The following is an 18828-nucleotide window of genomic DNA, read 5'->3' as shown; positions in this document are numbered from 1 at the left end:
AGTGACCTTCTGGGAAACCATAGCCCTACCTTTCATTAGTTAAATAATAATTGCTTACTTACACACAAAATTTATCCGTGCATCATGCAACAGAAATATAATTACAATGAAATGAATACCCCTGGCTGCATACAGGCGCTGATATAAGTCAAGGTGGACAGTTGGAAATGTGTGCCCCGACCGGGACTCGAACCCGGAATCTCCTGCTTACATGGCAGACTCTCTATCTATTTTGTTGTTGTTGTTGATCTCATTTTGTTCTATATTGTTCGTGGAATCTGTTCGGGGCGGAAGTCCGATGACAACCATTTAGGTTCCTCGTTGATCCATTCACTCAGTTTTTTATTAGAGAGAGTAGCTAACCCTCTGACCAAACACGCTGAGCTACCGTGCCGGCGAGCCTTAACTATATATACAGGGTGGTCCATTGATAGTGACCGGGCCAAATATCTCGCGAAATAAGCGTCAAACGAAAAAACTACAGAGTACGAAAGTTGTATAGCTTGAAGGGGGAAACCAGATGACGCTATGATTGGCCCGCTAGATGGCGCTGCCATAGGTAAAATGGGTATCAAGTGCGTTTTTTAAATAGGAACCCCCATTTTTTATTACATATTCGTGTAGTACGTAAAGAAATATGAATGTTTTAGTTGTACCACTTTTATCGATTTGTGATAGATGGCGCTGTAACAGTCACAAACGTGACATTCAGCTAGTGTATATCACTGGATGTACCTGCAGACTTATGTCATCGTACAGAACATAATTCAGGAGGTACGACGTCTAAACACTGAGCTGCGTGAAAATGAAACTGCTGGGCAAAATTCGCTGGACATACAGTTGAAATATGTTTGCAAATACGCGTGAAATTTGCTAAATATGTTTGGAGTACATTTGCAATGCGCATATGCGGGCAAAGTCACGGGGGGTAAAAAGCTCATCTAAACCCCTGGAACGAAATACGGTGGGGGTCAGAACCACAGTCCTCTTATTGGAGGGAGTGTGATAACGTGCAGAGAGAAGGGAGCACGAAGAGATTGAGAGGCAGCAAGGGGGAAGGAAGAAGTGGTGGTAAGTTCGTGTTCAACCAAACTGCTGAGGTCATCGGTCCCTAGGCTTACACACTACTTGATCTAACTTAAACTAAGTTACGCTGAGGACAACACACACTCATGCCCGAGTGAAGGCTTGAACCCCGACGGGGGAGCAGTGCGAACTGTTGTAAGGCGTCTCAGACCGCGCGGCTATCACGCGCCGCGAGAATGAGGACATAGGCGTAGATAGGAGGAGGAAAATACGGACAGAGATAGGGGAGAGGGAAATGGACAGAGAGAGGCGAGATAAGGAGATGGGCAGAGAAAGGAAAAAAAAAAGAGATAGACACAGAAACAAGGAGGAAGAGATAGGGAGAGTGATGGCGGGTGACGAGGAAATGAACAGACAATGCGGTAGGAGGAAACGGACAGAGAGGGAGGAGAGAAGGAGATGACCAGAAAGAAAGGGGGGAGGAGGAGGAGGAGGAGGAGGAGGAGGAAGGAAAACAAGAAACCAGAAGAGAAGCCTTGAAGGGAAAGAGGACCTGCACTACAAATCTGGGACTTACTGAAGAGGTGACTAAGAAATAAACGTTAGTTGATGGTGTTAGGACAGCAACCAGCCTCAAATTTACTTTCAGTTCCTTTATTCAAAGGCTACCGTTACCGGTTTCGAATGGTTGTGATTCATCTTCAGACGGTTTACATGTTCCCTTTATGACGTGTGGTATGTTTTTTACAGAGTAATTGTCCTAAAATATAAATAATACATAATTATAAACACGCCACACACAGATGGTTGCGTTACAGATTTTCGCTGCATGTGACTTACGTGAAATATAGGTTTCGAGTGTTTGTTTTCATAAAGAACAAACACTCGAAACCGACATTTCACGTAAGTCATTTTATGAAAACAAACACTCGAAACCGACATTTCACGTAAGTCACATGCAACGAAAATCTGTAAAGCAACCATCTGTCTGTGGCGTGTTTATAATTATGTATTATTTATATTTTAGGACAATTACTCTGTAAAAAACACACCACACGTCATAAAGGAAACATGTAAACCGTCTGAAGATGAATCACAACCATTCGAAACCGGTAACGGTAGCCTCTGAATAAAGGAACTGAAAGTAAGTTTACGGCTGGTTGCTGTCCTAAAACCATCAACATTTGTCTTCAAACAGCCACGGTCTCCATCGTGTCATCATATGACGAAATTGCAATAAACGTTAGGTTGAACTTTAAATTGCATTTGCTGAAAATTATGTTGTTTTAAGTTTATGTACCTCTCAGAATCTACAATGGCTGGAATTATGACATTTGGTATACGTATTTCTACAAACCCAGTAATGTTATCTCAAGAGTAAATTGTGACATTCTAAGCTGGGGCATGGCACAAATTGCCTGAAATTTTACAAGAGTTTTGTATTATACTTGCAGAATTATAATTAAAGATTATTAAAGTTCTTCTATTTGATATATTCAAAAAACGTTACAAGAGAAGCTAACTATGTACAAAGAGATTAAACAGAGAAAATTTTATAGAAATCTCTTTAATATTTTCTGAAGAAAAGGTACATACATTGTTTTTTGAAATTAAAATTTTTAAATTCCATAAAAAATTTAAACGTATATAATTGTAGGGACTTAAAAAGCAAATGTGTTGGTTTAATGTAAAGCTTGGTACAAAATGTCATTGCCGTATCTTCAAAATTGTGGATTTAGTACATATTTTAAATAGCGCGTTTTTTTCATCAACGTCCCCCATTAACATACTTCAGAAATGAATTATTTATAAAAAATTGGTATGTAAAAGAAGGAAAATATGTTACCTGTCTTGAAAGTGTGTTAATATCTTGAATTTACTGTGCCCCTACAATGGGTAGTGGGTGCTACTCTGGTCCCGTATATAACTGTAGGGACTTAACAGCAAATTTGTTGGTTTAATGTAAAGCTTGGTACAAAATTTCATTGCCGTATCTTCAAAATTGTGGATTTGGTACATTTTTTAAATAGCGCGTTTTTTTCCATCAACGTCCCCCCTTAAGGTACTTCATAAATGAATTATTTAAAAAATTTGGTATGTAAAAGAAAGAAAATGTGTTAAGTGTCTTGGACGCGTGTTAATGTCTCGAATTTGCTGTGTCACTACAGTGGGTAGTGGGTGCTACTCTGGTCCCTGGGAGCCGGCCGAAGTGGCCGCGCGGTTCTGGTGCTGCAGTCTGGAACCGCGAGACCGCTACGGTCGCAGGTTCGAATCCTGCCTCGGGCATGGATGTGTGTGATGTCCTTAGGTTAGTTAGGTTTAACTAGTTCTAAGTTCTAGGGGACTAATGACCTCAGCAGTTGAGTCCCATAGTGCTCAGAGCCATTTGAACCATTTTTTTCTGGTCCCTGGAGTGTCAGGGGATCGCTGACAGGTGACCGTGTGTGATTGCAGAGCTGCAGCCGGTGCTGGTCGCCTCCCTGGTGGTGCTCGGCCTCAGGCTGGTCTTCTCCTTCGTGCTGTTCGTCGCCGAGAAGAGCGTGAGTACTCCCGTGCGTGTGACACCGAAACCACGCAGTATCTTACGAATTAATGACGTCATAAAGTGTTATCACAAATGACAGCAGCTCGGCTGTGCTGTTATCAAATGTTATAAAGAATGTAGCAACCAGTTGCGGAAACATAATTTATTCATCTTGTTGCATTTTTCTAACCGATACATGCCATAACTAGAAGCACTGTCCTTGGCAGATTTCTGTCATGAAGATTCATGCTCTGCAGTCACTTTAGCCGCCGTAGTTTTGTGTTGTTTTGTCACAATTCGTGTTAGCGTGCGACTATCTCTGTCAGATAGTTTCGATTTTGCCCACTATTACTTGTATACGATGATGTCTTTCCATGTTTTCTGTAAGCTGTCATGAGTGTTGTAGCAGTTGCTATTGAATCATTCAATAAGTTGGCTGTCTTGGTTACTGGTCCTGCAGGCAATCGGACCCCCACAATCTGCCCTTTTTTTAGAACTCATTGCACGTCGACCTCGGCCTCTGAATACAAATACGAAGTGTGCATTACTGATAGACAACCTGCACCGATGCCTAGTCCGTATTGAACACGCACACTTCAGCACGACAGATGCCTTACCTGCGTTATTGGCCGCCATTACTACCACTGTTCACATTACCTTGCCTATCCCCTGTATATTGCCGTACAGAGGAGACATTTTAATTAAATGTCTCTTGCTCAGTATCAGCAGATTTATATGATATTGCAGTGCGGGCATGTCCAAACAAACAGACGCAACCACGACTATAGTTCTTATGAAACACATGAAATGTATTCGCAATTGCGAATGTGGACGACCTTCATGTGTATAATAGAATGACGACAGCGAAAATTTGTACCAGGCCTGGGTTAGAACCCAGATTTCCCGCTAGTCATGCACTGCAATATCATAGTTACACGCCGATACTGTTCAAGCGACGTTCATTTAAAATGTCTCCCCTGTACGGGAATATACAAATGAATGTACGACTGCGCATTGTAGACACACGGACGATGAGATATGTAAGTTTGAGTCTGGCTGTGCAGCTCGCTTGGATAGCGGAAGTAGCTAAGGTGATCGTTCGTGACAATTCGGAAATCTGTGTTCGATTCTCGGTCCAGCAAAATGTTTCAGTGCCGTCATTGCATTATACAACTGAAGATTGTCAATATTCGCAACTTGAAATACATTTCATGTATTTCACAACTGCTGTAGGCGCCACACTACATGTTCCTTCGAACATACATGCACTGCAATGTCATATTTTGCTAAGTCTTGCGCTGCTTGAGACGCATTGAGAACACAGCCTAGATAAACAATGGAGAATAGTTTTATTGAAAAGTACATAACCAAAATACACTGTGTGATAAAAAGTTTCCGGACACGTGGCTGAAAATGACTTACAAGGTCGTGGCGCCCTCCATCGGTAATGCTGGAATTCAGCACGGTGTTGACCCACCCTTAGCCTTGATGACAGCTTCCACTCTCGTAGGCATATGTACAATCAGGTTCTGGAAGGTTTCTTGGGGAATGACAGCCCATTCTTCACGGAGTGCTGCATTGAGGAGAGGTATCGATGTCGAATAGTGAGGCCTGGCACGAAGTAGGCGTTCCAAAACATCCCAAAGGTGTTCTGTAGGATTCAGATCAGGTCTCTGTACAGGCCAGTTATGTTATTGTCGTGTAACCACACCGACACAGGCCGTGCATTATGAACAGGTGCTCGATCGTGTTGAAACATGCAATCGCCATCCGCAAATTGCTCTTCAACAGTGGGAAGCAAGATGGTGCTTAAAACATCGACGTAGGCCTGTGCTGTGACAGTGCGACGCAAAACAACAAGGCGTGCAAGCGCCCTCCATGAAAAACACCACCACACCATAACACCAAATTTTACTGTTGGCACTACACACGCTGGCAGACGACGTTCACCGGGCATTCGCCACACCCACATCCTGCCACCGGATCGCCATATTCTGTACCGAGATGCGTCACTCCACACAACGTTTTTCCACTGTTCGATTTTGCTCTCTCATGATATCTAATGAATACTCACGTCGCTGATATGGAGTACGTGGCAGTAGGTGTCAGCACAATGCACATACTATGAAAAACGTATGTTTTTGGGGATGTGTGGATACTTTTGATCACATAGTGTACTTTCTCCATCGGAGAAAAGTTAATCACTACAACAGTCTGAAATTTCATAATTAGAACTAAATTTACGTGAGTTTGAATTTAGACTGAAAGGTGTAATGATGAACCTGTCAACATTTGAAATTCACTCAGAAGGTCGTGAAGATTCCGGTTCAAATGGTTCAAATGGCTCTGAGCACTATGGGACTTAACATCTGTGCTCATCAGTCCCCTAGAACTTAGAACTACTTAATCCTAACTACCCTAAGGACATCACACACATCCATGCCCGAGGCAGGATTCGAACCTGCGACCGTAGCAGTCGCGCGGTTCCAGACTGAGAAGATTCCGGTTGAGACTCTGAACGAAGAACTGTGGGTGCAGTTACCGCTTGTTTCGTAGGTCGACGGAAGATGCCTCAGAGCGGATTATCGCCGTTCTAAGTACCCAGGCAGCATAAAGCTACCAGAGGAAATGTCTGTGATCACATGGCCCACGGAGGCAAACAGGTGTGTTGGGCCGGCGACTCTTGTGTCTCCTACATTGCCACCTGCCGGCGTAAGCAGCGTGTAAGCGGGAGGCTCTTTCGTCTGCTGATGTAACACCTTTGTGGTATGTGAAGGGTTGCCAGACTTCGAGGCACAGGGCACCTACGCAGCACATTTTCTTCTCAGAACGTGTTCTCTAAAAGCCAAATTATTTTATTTTCATTTTTAGAGAACATCCTATCTCACTACAAAGTGTTCATAATCCTTCCTTTTTAAGGCACACTGTCCATGTGTCAACTATGTTTACACATTTCACATACAAGTAAAAATTCAAGCAAGACAAAATTATGTTTATTGTTTTTTTCTAGATTTAGAGAGAGCTTTTGGACTTTTCACCGAAAAAATCCGGCCGTGGTGTCCGAGCGTTTCTAGGCGCTACAGTCTGGAACCGCGCGACCGCTACGTCGCAGGTTCGAATCCTGCCTTGGGCATGGATGTGTGTGATGTCCTTAGGTTAGTTAGGTTTAAGTAGTTCTAAGTTCTAGGGGACTGATGACCTTAGAAGTTAAGCCCCATAGTGCTCAGAGCCATTTGAACCGAAAAAAATTAGTCGTCGGCTCCACAGTAATTTTTAATTTCACGTTACTGGCTGCAACAGATTTATCTGACATCACGAGAAATCTGACACAGGCTTAAACCATAGGTAAGCCAACGTCAAATAAGGATCGAATGAAACTGTTTCTGTTTTTCGTATATACATATGTATTTGCAAAAGTTCAAACGTCTTTGGAAAAACAATCTTTTATATAGTTACAATGGTGGAGTTAGTTACTGCGCCACCTTCTATAACTCAGTACTTTCGTCATAATAGTTGAATATTTCAAGTAAATTGGTTTGATTGCTCTCTGTTTCTATAGGCATCAAATATACACAATAATATGTACCAATTTCTTCTTATTCCCTTATTTTATTTCTATAAATTGGGTTATTATTTACATTTTAACGCTTTCTTGAGGAACCGGGTGGAAGTGCGTATGTCCTCTGATCCGTTTTTTCTTCTGAACTTGGAAGAAACATGGAGCAGTAATTTTATGACATAACTGGTACTAGGGTTCCCTATCCGTACCACAGTTGCCCACCACATCTTAGCTATCATGAAAGAGGAAGCGGGATGGAATCATGGAGTCACAATTTATAATTAAGGCAGTTTATTGACATTATGCCTTTTAAGTAATTTGACAATTAGAAATTGTGGACGAGCCACTAGATAAAGCTTCACAAATACAGTGAGAAACCCAACGTACTCAGTACTCAAATAAACAGTCCCTTAAGAGAAAGTTATAAAAAACTTAATGAGCCAAGCATTTATAGAAACCTGAAGCATAGCAGTTATCAATTACTTCACATAGCCACTTCATCAAACTCCTTAAAACCAGTTATTACATTGCCACACTTAAAACATTCTTCACTAAAATACCCTTATAACTTACTATTTCAATTCGTTAAATAAGCAATTATTAAAAGGTCAATTACAAACTTAATGTTGCCGGGCACAAACACCACTCGCTTTACTTTCCCTAATTAAGAAAACAGAATTACCAACAAACTTCAAAAATTCAAACTCCCAAATAGGATTTCCCTCAAAATACATACGAGAGCTATCCACAAAGTACATTACGTTTTGGAATTAAAAATAAATAAAGTATTGGAATTTTTTTTATTATATACAGATGAAAGCCACGCTTAAATACTACTTTTCTACATAGTTGTCATTTAAATTAAGGCACTTATCGTAGCGCTGGACGAACTTGGAAATTCCTTCGTCGCAAAATTCGGACGCCTGCGCCTTCAACCACGTGGTTACCTCTTCTTGAAGCTGTGCGTCATCATCAAAACGCTGCATAGCCAACCACTTCTTCATTGCTGGGAATAAGTGGAAGTCGCTCGGTGCCAGGTCGGGACTGTACGGCGGATGAGGAAACAACTCCCACTTAAAAGGTTCGAGGACTTCACGAGTGGCATTTGCCGTGTGGGCCCGGGCGTTGTCGTGAATCAGCAAGATCTTTGAGCCCAACTTTCCCCTGCGCTTGTTTTGTATTGCTCTTCTGAGGCTGTGCAGAGTTTGGCAATACCTTTGAGAGTTTATTGTAGTGCCTCTTTCCAGGAAATTCACAAAAATCACACCTTTTCTGTCCCAAAAGACAGTCGCCATCACCTTCCTTGCCGACATTGTCTTAACTCATGTTTCGTCACCAGTAATGATGCGATCGAGTAATGAGTCGCCATCTTTCTTGTAAGCGTCCATAAACGTTAACGCTGCAGCCATTCGCTGATTTTTGTGAATCTCTGTCAAGATTTTTGGTATCCATCTTGCACAAAACTTGTAGTAACCAAGCTTTTCGGTAATGATTTCGTGCAACAAACTTCGTGAAATTTGTGGAAAACTCATATAGAGTTCCGTTATTGTGAAATTACGGTTTTCACGGACCGCGGCATCGACTTTTTCGACAAGTTCGGCAGTCACTAGGCTGGGTCCTCCACTTCGCTCTTCGTCGTGAACCTTAGTTTGGCTATTTTAAAATTTTATGACCCATTGACGCACTCCACCTTCAGTGATTATGTTGTCCCCATACACTTCACAAAGCTGCCGATAGATTTCTATCGGTGTACAGTTTTTTGCAGTCAGAAACCTTATTACAGCATGCACTTCACACTTAGCGGCATTTTCAATTAACGCTGAGATTTCAAACTGTCACAGTAACTCATCGGAGTACAGCACGAACCTTTCACTAACACGGCAGGATGCCGACTCAGCGGCGGAATGCCATGACACCAAGATGGCCGCGCTAGCCCCGCCACTAACGGACACAAACGAAAACGTAATGTACTTTGTGGATAGCCCTCGTATAATGAAAACAGCTACCAATAAAGGGTGACTTAATTATACTTCAACACTAGTGCCCAGCTAAGATCCAATTACATAACATGATAGAAGCACTTACATAAAAAAAACTACAGCAGAAAACTAATCTTCAAAAATAAATGTCCACGTGTTCAGATGTGTTAATAAAAGACTACTAGAAAGACTACTGCACAAGGAACTCAACAGATGCTATGCAATTTAAAGTTTAGCCAGTTGCCAGCCGCTAATATTTAAGGAAACAGGTCCGTATAAGAACAGGTTACATACAATTTATATATCTACCAGCTTAACCCGCCTTGGCGGAAGGAAGATAAATAGTTAACTAAAGAAGGTGGTATGTGAACAACTCCCTGTAGTGGCCAGGTTCTTAAACACTGCCAGGCCTAGACCTTGGATGACATTTCACTTCCTGCCAAGGCGCTGGCACACTCAAAGGTTTTTGCGCGAATCACAAAGACATTCCAATAACTCTGAAACATAGAAACACTCAGCAGGACCTTTGACTAAATATATGGGTAAGCGTGTAAAGGAACACGTTACACTACTGACAAATTCGCAACTTTGACCTTAAGCTTTTTACATATGGGCAACAGTATTAATAGAATGCAGGCGTTGAAAACGCCAACATAAAATCACTTGATTACAAGAAACAAGAGCACTAGTAAAACTTCTGAGAAAGCTTTCAAATAACGGCCACCATTTAACTAGGCCAACTGAACACTTCCACACCATCTTGAAGTTCGACTATGAAAGTCTCACCATCATAATAAAATTTAAATTCCTCTGAGTGGGTCGGTCAACAAAACACAATTACGACCACTTACTCATATCAGGTACACAATACAATGGAGCGGTTTCCACAGCTTCACCACTTCACTTCCAATTATGTTCCCAGCGAAGTCACAGAACTCATATCTCCAAGCTGCCCATTTTGCCAAAACGCCCAACCAATTTGACACCACAACATATGATGGTCATCACGCTCATTCGGCAGCCGTTGACACTCGTCTCCCAGCGAATGTCACGAGATCTCGAGGATTACCTGTCGAAAACAACCTAATCGCTTCGCCTGCCAACCTGGAACATAAGACATGCAAAAAGCAATGATAGCTTAGCTCACCCACAATCGATCTCAACGATACATGAACAAAATAACTGGTACCAGCTCGCCACGGCTCAATAACACTGATAGTTTTTAGGGTTTTACTTACAAAACTATTGCAACTGATCTCAGTGTATCCATTTAATAGTTGGTCGGTCCTGTACATGACTTAATCAGTACTTTGCATTGTTTAGGCTGGTTCAAATGGTTCAAATGGCTCTGAGCACTATGGGACTCAACATCTTAGGTCATAAGTCCCCTAGAACTTAGAACTACTTAAACCTAACTAACCTAAGGACATCACACACACCCATGCCCGAGGCAGGATTCGAACCTGTGACCGTAGCAGCCCCGCGGTTCCGGACTGCAGCGCCAGAATCGCACGGCCACTGCGGCCGGCATTGTTTAGGCAGTCAGGGATTTAACTTTTTAATGTATTCTTCACTCAGTACATGAAACCACACACACATACCCACCCACACACATTGTTATGTACATAGTTCCGCGTAGTCAGCGCGTACACAACTTTCCCACTAGAGCGCGCCCCGCTAAGCACAACAGTGCAGGCGCAGTGCTCGTCCGTCTCCGCACTACGAGATGGCGCTGCCATAGAGACGGACCAAATTCTGCTTCCGCCGATCCGCGTATTAATATGTAACGCAGCCAAGGAGATTGTTGCTAACGTAGAACCTTTTTCCTTGCGGATCACACTCGCGCAGTGATACCTGAACGCATGAGGTATTATAACGAGTGTAGAGACCTCCGATTAGTTAGTCTGCATTAGTCTGCATTTATCTGCACCTGCCTGTACCAGTCTGCATTAGTCTGCATTAGTCTATAGTCAAGTTTCAGTCTGCACTTAATAAGATTATCATATTCCTGTACATAGCCATGAAGATAAATGAATAGACACTTTGTCAAGTATCAGAGATATGCGAGAATAAGATTAACGTACCAAGACCAAAGGAACTTCAGATTGTCAATTGTAAACAGCATCCAGAATCAAGTTAAGTAATTTCTATGCTTTTTATTATTTTAATAAATGTGTGTGAAAATTAATCAAGTTCTGTTTAAAGTTGGTCACCGTCAATCTGCTACTCTAAGCATGCAAGTGGTATTTCTATCATCTGACCTAACGGCAGAAGATAAACACTCCACGATAAGACCACGAGACATATTGCTGACACTCGCCTAGTTCGCTAGAGTGACAAGTCAAATAATCTGATGGTGTGTGTACCAAAGGTCTTACAGTACACTCACAACACACTCATACACACACACACACGTCGATGCGGTCGATACAATTTCATACGACACTCGTCCGACCAGGCAACATGTTTCCAGTCATCAAGAGTCCAGTTTCAGTGTTGATAGGCCCAGGCGAGGCATAAAGTTTTCTGTCGTGCAGTCACCGGGCGTACACGGGTCGGCCTTCGGCTCCGAAAGCCCATATACGAGGGCGGTTCAGAAAGTAACCTCCGATTGGTCACAGTGCGGGTTGTGGGGGGAGTAGCGACGCCATCTGTGCGTTCACGCACTCAACAGTTCAGTCGGCATCAAGCCGTGGTCGAATGAACGTCGTACCTGCGCTAGTTTAGTTTTTGTGGCAGTTTGAAATGTGTGCTGCAATAGAAAACCCCGCCAAATGTGAAGTGCATGCTGTCATAAGGTTTTTTACAGCCAAAGGATATTCTGCAGCAGCTATTCATCGTGAGCTTTGTGCCGTGTACGGACCAAGAGTTATGAGTGAAGGAGTTGTCCGTGAATGGGTACGTTTATTTAAAAGTGGACGAGAAAACGTTCAAGAGAGGAGTGGTAGACCATCATTGGTGACTGACGAACTCGTTCAGACGATGCAAAAGTTCGTGAAAATCGACGTTTCTCAATGTCGGAGTTGTCTACTGGTTTTCCACAGATTTCTAAGACTCTTTTGTACGAGATAGTGACAGCAAGACGACGAAGAGCTCAAAGATGCGGTCACAGGCTGGCTCCAGGCACAAGCGGGTGATTTTTATGCAGAAGGAATTTCAAAGCTTGTGAAGAGATACGATAAGTGCCTCAATCGCTATGGAGACTATGTAGAAAAATAGTGCAAAGATGTAGTTGTAAGATGTATATATTAAAATATTTTTAACTTGGTGTATTTTTTTAAATCAACCGGAGGTTACTTTCTGAACGGCCCTCTTAGTTGAATGTTTCACATGCTGACACTTGTTGATGGCCCAACATTCAAATCTGCAGCAATTTGCTGAAGGGCTGTCACGTTGAACGAGTCTCTTCAGTTGTCGTTCTTGCGTTCTTGCAGGATCTTTTTTTGGCTGCAGTGATGTCGGAGGTTTTGTTTTACTGGATTCCTGATATTCACGGTACATTCGTGAAATTGTCGTACGGGAAAATCGCCACTTCATCGCTACCTCGGAGATGCTGCATCTCATCGCTCGTGCGCGGTCTGTAACACCATGGCTTTGTAGCCGCAGCAACCGATCTAACAAATGGTTCAAATGGCTCTAAGTACTATGGGACTTAATATCTGAGGTCATCAGTCCTCTCGACTTAGAACTATTTAAATCTAACAAACCTAAAGACATCACACATATCCATGCCCGAGGCAGGATTCGAACCTGCGACCGTAGCAGCAGGGCAGTTCCGGACTGCAGCACCTAGAACCGCTCGGCCACGGCGGCTTGCTCCGATCTAACAACTTGTTGTCTTAAAAGAGGCGATGCCGACTGCGGCGCTGTATTCTGCCTGTTTACATATCTCTGTATCTGAATATGCAAGCCTGTACAGCCGGCCGAAGTGGCCGTGCGGTTAAAGGCGCTGCAGTCTGGAACCGCAAGACCGCTACGGTCGCAGGTTCGAATCCTGCCTCGGGCATGGATGTTTGTGATGTCCTTAGGTTAGTTAGGTTTAACTAGTTCTAAGTTCTAGGGGACTAATGACCTCAGAAGTTGAGTCCCATAGTGCTCAGAGCCATTTTGCAAGCCTGTACCAGTATCTTTGGCGCTGCAGTGTATATGGTTTGGATGTGAAATTTTATATCTTTTTGGTGCCTTTCGGATGTACAGGATGGAGAAAAATTGTGTTACCAAATTGTAACCCTGGATAGCTGATGCCAGTGGGAACCAAATTTATTAATTTTGTATAGATCGACAACGCTCCATTTTTAAACTTCAGAAACTTGGCCATGGAATTGCCCTGTTGCCGTTCGTCAGTTGATGGGCAGTATTGTGCTCGTCGATTCATACACACAAATGTCCCTCGCCCTGCCACTGCCCCAACGTGATACGCACACGTGTCGAATAGGCCTTGCTGTTTGTCTCCACCTCACATTGGAGGCATTCACATGTAAGCTTCACTTCGGATCACACACACGTCACCTGCGATATAGTCATACAGTAAACATGGTGGCACAGTATTCGTTTGAAGAAAATCTTTATATGGTTTTTGTTTATGGAAAATAGCCGACGGTAATGCGCATGGAACTCGACAGTTGTATGAGCAACAGTACCCAGCAAGACGCCAGCTACACCCACATACCTTTACAGCAATTCACTGGCAACTTGGCGAAACAGGCTCGTTAGTGGAATATCATGGTGCTGCTGTAAGACCTCGAACACGACGAGATGCTGCATTTGAAGAGACCTCGAGCGCTTCGAGGAAGCACCTCCAACAAGTAATCGAGCAGTTGGACACAACATAGGGGGTCACATGTGTCTGAGAGGTTTCGAGGGAGCCAGCATTCATTTAGTTTCCAACCTGTCCAAAACGTAAATCCTGTCGTGGACTATGAACACATGCTAGGGTTTTGCCGGTGGTTTATGACGACGTATTACACGAGGTCCCAACTTCCCAGCCATGTTGTTTACCAACGAGTGCACCTTCCATCTGGATGACCTTCACAACACTCGAAACGTTCATTACTGGGCAAGGGGAAATCCTCAAATCATGTACTTTCACGGACACCAGGAACGGTTTTGGGCAGGCATTGCAGGTGTACATCTGATTGGATCAGTCCATGTACTTCCTCGACTTAGTGGGGCAAATTACCTTCACTTTTTGCAAGAAACTCTACCTGGCCTACTGGAAGATGTTCCCCTGGACATACGCCTACGCATGTGGCTATTGCGTAATGAGGCGCCAGCATGTAACAATCGTGTTGTGCACGGATATTTAAATGAACCTTCGACAGCTGATTAATTAGCAGGGGTGCCCCCGCGATCATCAGACCGCACGCCACTGGACGTTTTCCTATGGGAATTCTTAAAGGTTCTAGTTCACCCACCGTGCGCGAACTATCTAGAAACGAAGAGGAATTCATATATCGCATTCAACACACCGCCAATCATATCAGGGCAATGCCAGGAATCTTTGAAAGACTTCGGCTAAACACTGTTCCACTTTATCAAGCTTGTGTGGCGTCAGAGGGTCGCCAATTCGAGCAGCTGCTTTAAGTAAACAATATCAAGACTTTCTGTACGCGAACTAACAGCTGTTGACGGGTTTGTCCTGCTACTACAAAGAATGTACAATTTTGGTAAACATTTTTGGAATACAGTGATCAGTATATTATTATATTTTGACTAAAGTTCAGTCTTGATCACACCATTTATGTTTCAATGACATAGGTAACCGGTTTCGGTTATTTTTACACAACCATCATCAGACCCATCGCTCCCTTAGGATGGTATGCGGAGCTCTCCTCAGCTGCTACAAAGTCAACTGATCATTGAAACAAAAATGGTGTGATCAAGACTGAACTTTAGTCAAAATATACAAAGAATGTGTCGGGACCATGGCGGATTCGCCCCCAGGCTGGATCACTACCGCTTTGGATACATCGCGATCTCCAGCAGGTAAAGCATTCGAGGTCATGGGTTGTCCAGAGCATCTGGCAACAGGGCAATCTCGCGGCCTATCGGAGCGCGTGGCGCCAAGTTTCCGTAGTTTAAAAATTGTGCGTTGTCGACCTACACAACATTAGTAACTTTGGTTCCTACTGCCATCAGCTATCCAGGGTTAAAATTTCGTGACAGAATTTTTCTCCACCCTGTATTTTAACGTACTTCCGCCACCACACGTAACTGAGACGTCGTATTTCCTTCTGAAGATGACGTTCCTATAAACGTCGAATTCATGGTCAAGACCATTAGACCCAGAAGAAGGCCGCTGCAACCGTGCCCAAAACATTGGCTTTCTCCATCAGCAGTAGTAGTTTTTTACATTATGATGCGTTACCATACCCAGAAAACTTTTATGTCGACTGACTCATGGTCAAGAGGTTTATAGAAACATTCTATGTTGCAACTGACTGTGTGTATATTATTTCTTCAAGAAGACAAAATTTTGAAGTACTAACTGGCGATGCAATTCCACGACTGCATAAACTGTCACACATACTGTGTGGCCCTTCTGTTCCGTCTTAAGCTGTCTGGCGACTACCTAGAAAGCTGGATACCAGTTCACAATGAGCTATAAAATAAATATTATTGTGGAACACCAATACCGTGAATCTTATTGTTTTTAAACATTTTTACTTGTGCGGACCTCCGTGATGTGAGTGCTATGAAGGCCCAGTGCCTGCTAGCGATCGCACGCGGGTCGCTCACCAGCGCTCTGGCCCGTGTGTTGACAGCGCAGCGTGGTGCTGCTGAGGGTGTGGCTGGCGGCGCACCTCCTCCTCTCGCTGGCCGAGTGCGGGCTCATCACGGCGCTGTCGACCGTCGTCTTCGTGGTCGACCCGGACGTCTGGCCCTTCGTCGGCACGCTGCTCGGAGGATTCGCCCTTCTCGGTACGTCTGCAGGCCAAACGCTCTCACACTCCTGGAAAATGAAAAGCGAACACCATGAATTCGTCGCCCCCACGGCGGGAAATTTTATTGACTCACTTTTGAGAACGTATACAACAAACGACCACAGAAACAGAGCCATACGCACCTGACTGCAGTGAAGAGAGTGCATGCACAGGTGTACCCTTCTTTTGTAGCTATACACGCTGGAATTGTCCCAGGTATACGATCGCAGACGCGCTGAATGTAGTCTTGCGGAATGGCCTGCCATGCAGGTTCCTCCTGGTGCCTTAGTTGGGCCATACTTCGAACCGGGCGTTCAGAGAGCGCAAGATGACGTTTCATCCGGTCCCAAACATGCTCAATGGGGGACAGATCCGGGCATCGTGATGGCCAGGGTAGTTGATGAACAGCTTCGAGAGCACGTCGGGTGGCACTGCATACGTGAGGAGGTGCATTCTCCAGTTGGATGACGGTTTGAATGCACCACGCACTGTTCCATGTTCCCTCAGCGATCACCAGAGGAGTACTGCCATTGTAGGATAATGCTCCCCACACCATGATGGCAAGTGTCTGTGCCTTTGTCGTACACACTCCTGATTTTGGCGCTCACCTGCAAGACGCCACACACGCGTACGGCACCGAGGCAGAAGTGACTCTCATCGGGACACATCTCCATTCATTCTTCCATAAACACCTCTCGTGACCCACCGGAGGGGGGCTGAACGATGTTACGGCGAGAGCGGAAGACGCCGTGACGGTACGCGTGATCGTAGCCCTGCTTCGTGGAGACTGTTTCGAATGGTTCTCGCTGATACCCCTGGAGCTAGAGGGCACTTTGTGGGATGCGACGGTCTCGGCGTCCATCGGTGCGTCGCCGCTGTCCGAACCCAGGTCGACGCGCACATGCACCTTCTGCTGACCACTGGCGACAACACTGACGCACTGTGGAGGCCTCACGCCCCAAGTGTTGCGCAATTTTCCGGTACGTCCACCCGGCCACCTGCAGGCCCACAATACGCCCTCTCTCAACTTCTGTCAATTGCACGAACGGTTTACGTACACGCTGTCACAGTATGCTAACAGTGTGCACACACAAACGGCCTCCCTATTCCACAGCAAACTGTCAGCCACTGGTGTGTCCGCAGCGCTGCGTGTTCCATCATCGCATGCTCTGCCTTCTCGTACTGTCCAGTACAGGTATGGTGGATCTTATTCACTTGCGTCAGTGCGTTCGTTTTTCATTTTCCAGGAGCGTGCTATGCAAAATCTAGCAAATGCTTCGCGCCATAGTCGAGGGTTGCCCAGAAAGTAATGCACGGCAATTTTTTCCCAGCCGAAAAAAATGCTACGAAAGCAAAATGTCACGTATGTATTATTTGCAGTCTCCTGACTGAGCGTTCCAAGTTTCCGTCACTTCCGACGGGTAGCGTACCAGCACCACAGTTTCAAAATGGTGTCTGTAGGTGATGTACGTTAGAATCAAAGCACGGAATTGAATTTCGCACTGCAGAGAAAGAAACTGAGGGGAATAATCACAAACGCTTGCGCAAAGTCTATAGAGCATTTTCAGTCGCGATAAGTACAGTTAGTCGCTGGGCATATAAGGTTAGATAACCAGAAGGCGGTTTGATGGAGCTCCACGATTTGCAGCGGTCGGGAAGACCATCCATGGCTGTCACACCTGACATGTTGCACTGAGCTGATGATATCATTCGCGAGATGACATGGGAGAGGTGATGTTTACCTGCAACACGATAATGCTCGGCTCCACACAAGACTGAGGACTGCTGAACACATTGCAAAACAGGGATGGACAGTGTTACCCCATCCACCCTACTGCCCTGACCTAGCCCCCTCGGACTTGCACGTCTTTGGGCTGTTAAAAGATGCCGTTTGTGGAAGACATTTTGAGGAGGTGATTGACACAGGGAAGCACTGGTTTTGCCACCAGTGCAAGGATTGGTACTGACAGGGCTTACATGCCCTTGTTTCACGCTGGAGGAAAGCTATAGAACGGGATGGAGATCATGTGGAAAAATAGGATCTGTAGATAAAACGCCATTCTTTCATGTAATTCTCATTATGTTCAATAAAGAATTGTCAAAGCAAAAAAAGGCCGTGCATTACTTTCTGGGCAACTGTCATATGTTGCGGCTATCTCTCCTATTCTACATACCTGGCTAAGTCGACTCGGATTCATCAGTCGTTAGTGCAAGCTGCCTGGCACACTCGCGGACTCAACACACAAAAGGCCAAATAATCGATTCTGTGCCCCGGTTGATGATTATTCACATTACTATGTATTAATGCCACTGAAATTTCATTAAAAAAGATCCAGATAACTTTCAACATTAAAAGTAAACTACATGTTTCTCGTTATGACATTTGTATAATATCGAAAACACCTTCAGAGTGAGACTCCAGTTCAGTGACAAGAATCCTCAGACGATTGTTTTTATAAGAGTCACCTCATCAGAATGTTGTGAGAGGAGATGATGGCCTGAGAAAAGTTATTTTCAGATACCCTTACTTATTTGGTCTCAGTCACTATGATTGAAGTTTTGGCTGTATTGAATCAAAATTACTTTTATCAAAAACGTAAATAGCAATATGCTAACAATTTATGGGATTTTCTGGATCACCCGTGTGATGCTAATCGAATTAATGAAAATTTTATCTGTGCAGGAGGCACCTGACTGCTTCCTAAGAATAGCTAGTAGAATCAAATGATTCTACTTTCCCTTTTACCTAATAATAATATAATATAATAATAACTATAATAAAACATTTATTTTATATACATTTCCCATAGGTGAATG

General features: G+C 44.1%; 1 protein-coding gene across 1 annotated transcript in view; it reads left to right on the top strand.

The window, feature by feature from the left end:
- The window catches only part of LOC126210579 (uncharacterized), a 178180-nt gene that overhangs the window by 138934 nt on the left and 20418 nt on the right, over positions 1 to 18828 (top strand). The window contains exons 4-5 of the mRNA XM_049939844.1: positions 3481 to 3566; positions 15853 to 16009. Coding sequence (XP_049795801.1) covers positions 3481 to 3566; positions 15853 to 16009 — 243 coding nt within the window. The remainder of the gene's footprint in view (positions 1 to 3480; positions 3567 to 15852; positions 16010 to 18828) is intronic.

This window comes from Schistocerca nitens, chromosome 10 (assembly GCF_023898315.1).
Source record: "Schistocerca nitens isolate TAMUIC-IGC-003100 chromosome 10, iqSchNite1.1, whole genome shotgun sequence".
NCBI lineage: Eukaryota > Metazoa > Arthropoda > Insecta > Orthoptera > Acrididae > Schistocerca > Schistocerca nitens.
The sequence above is the reverse complement of the archived record's forward strand: the minus strand, read 5'-3'. Positions and strand labels throughout refer to the sequence as shown.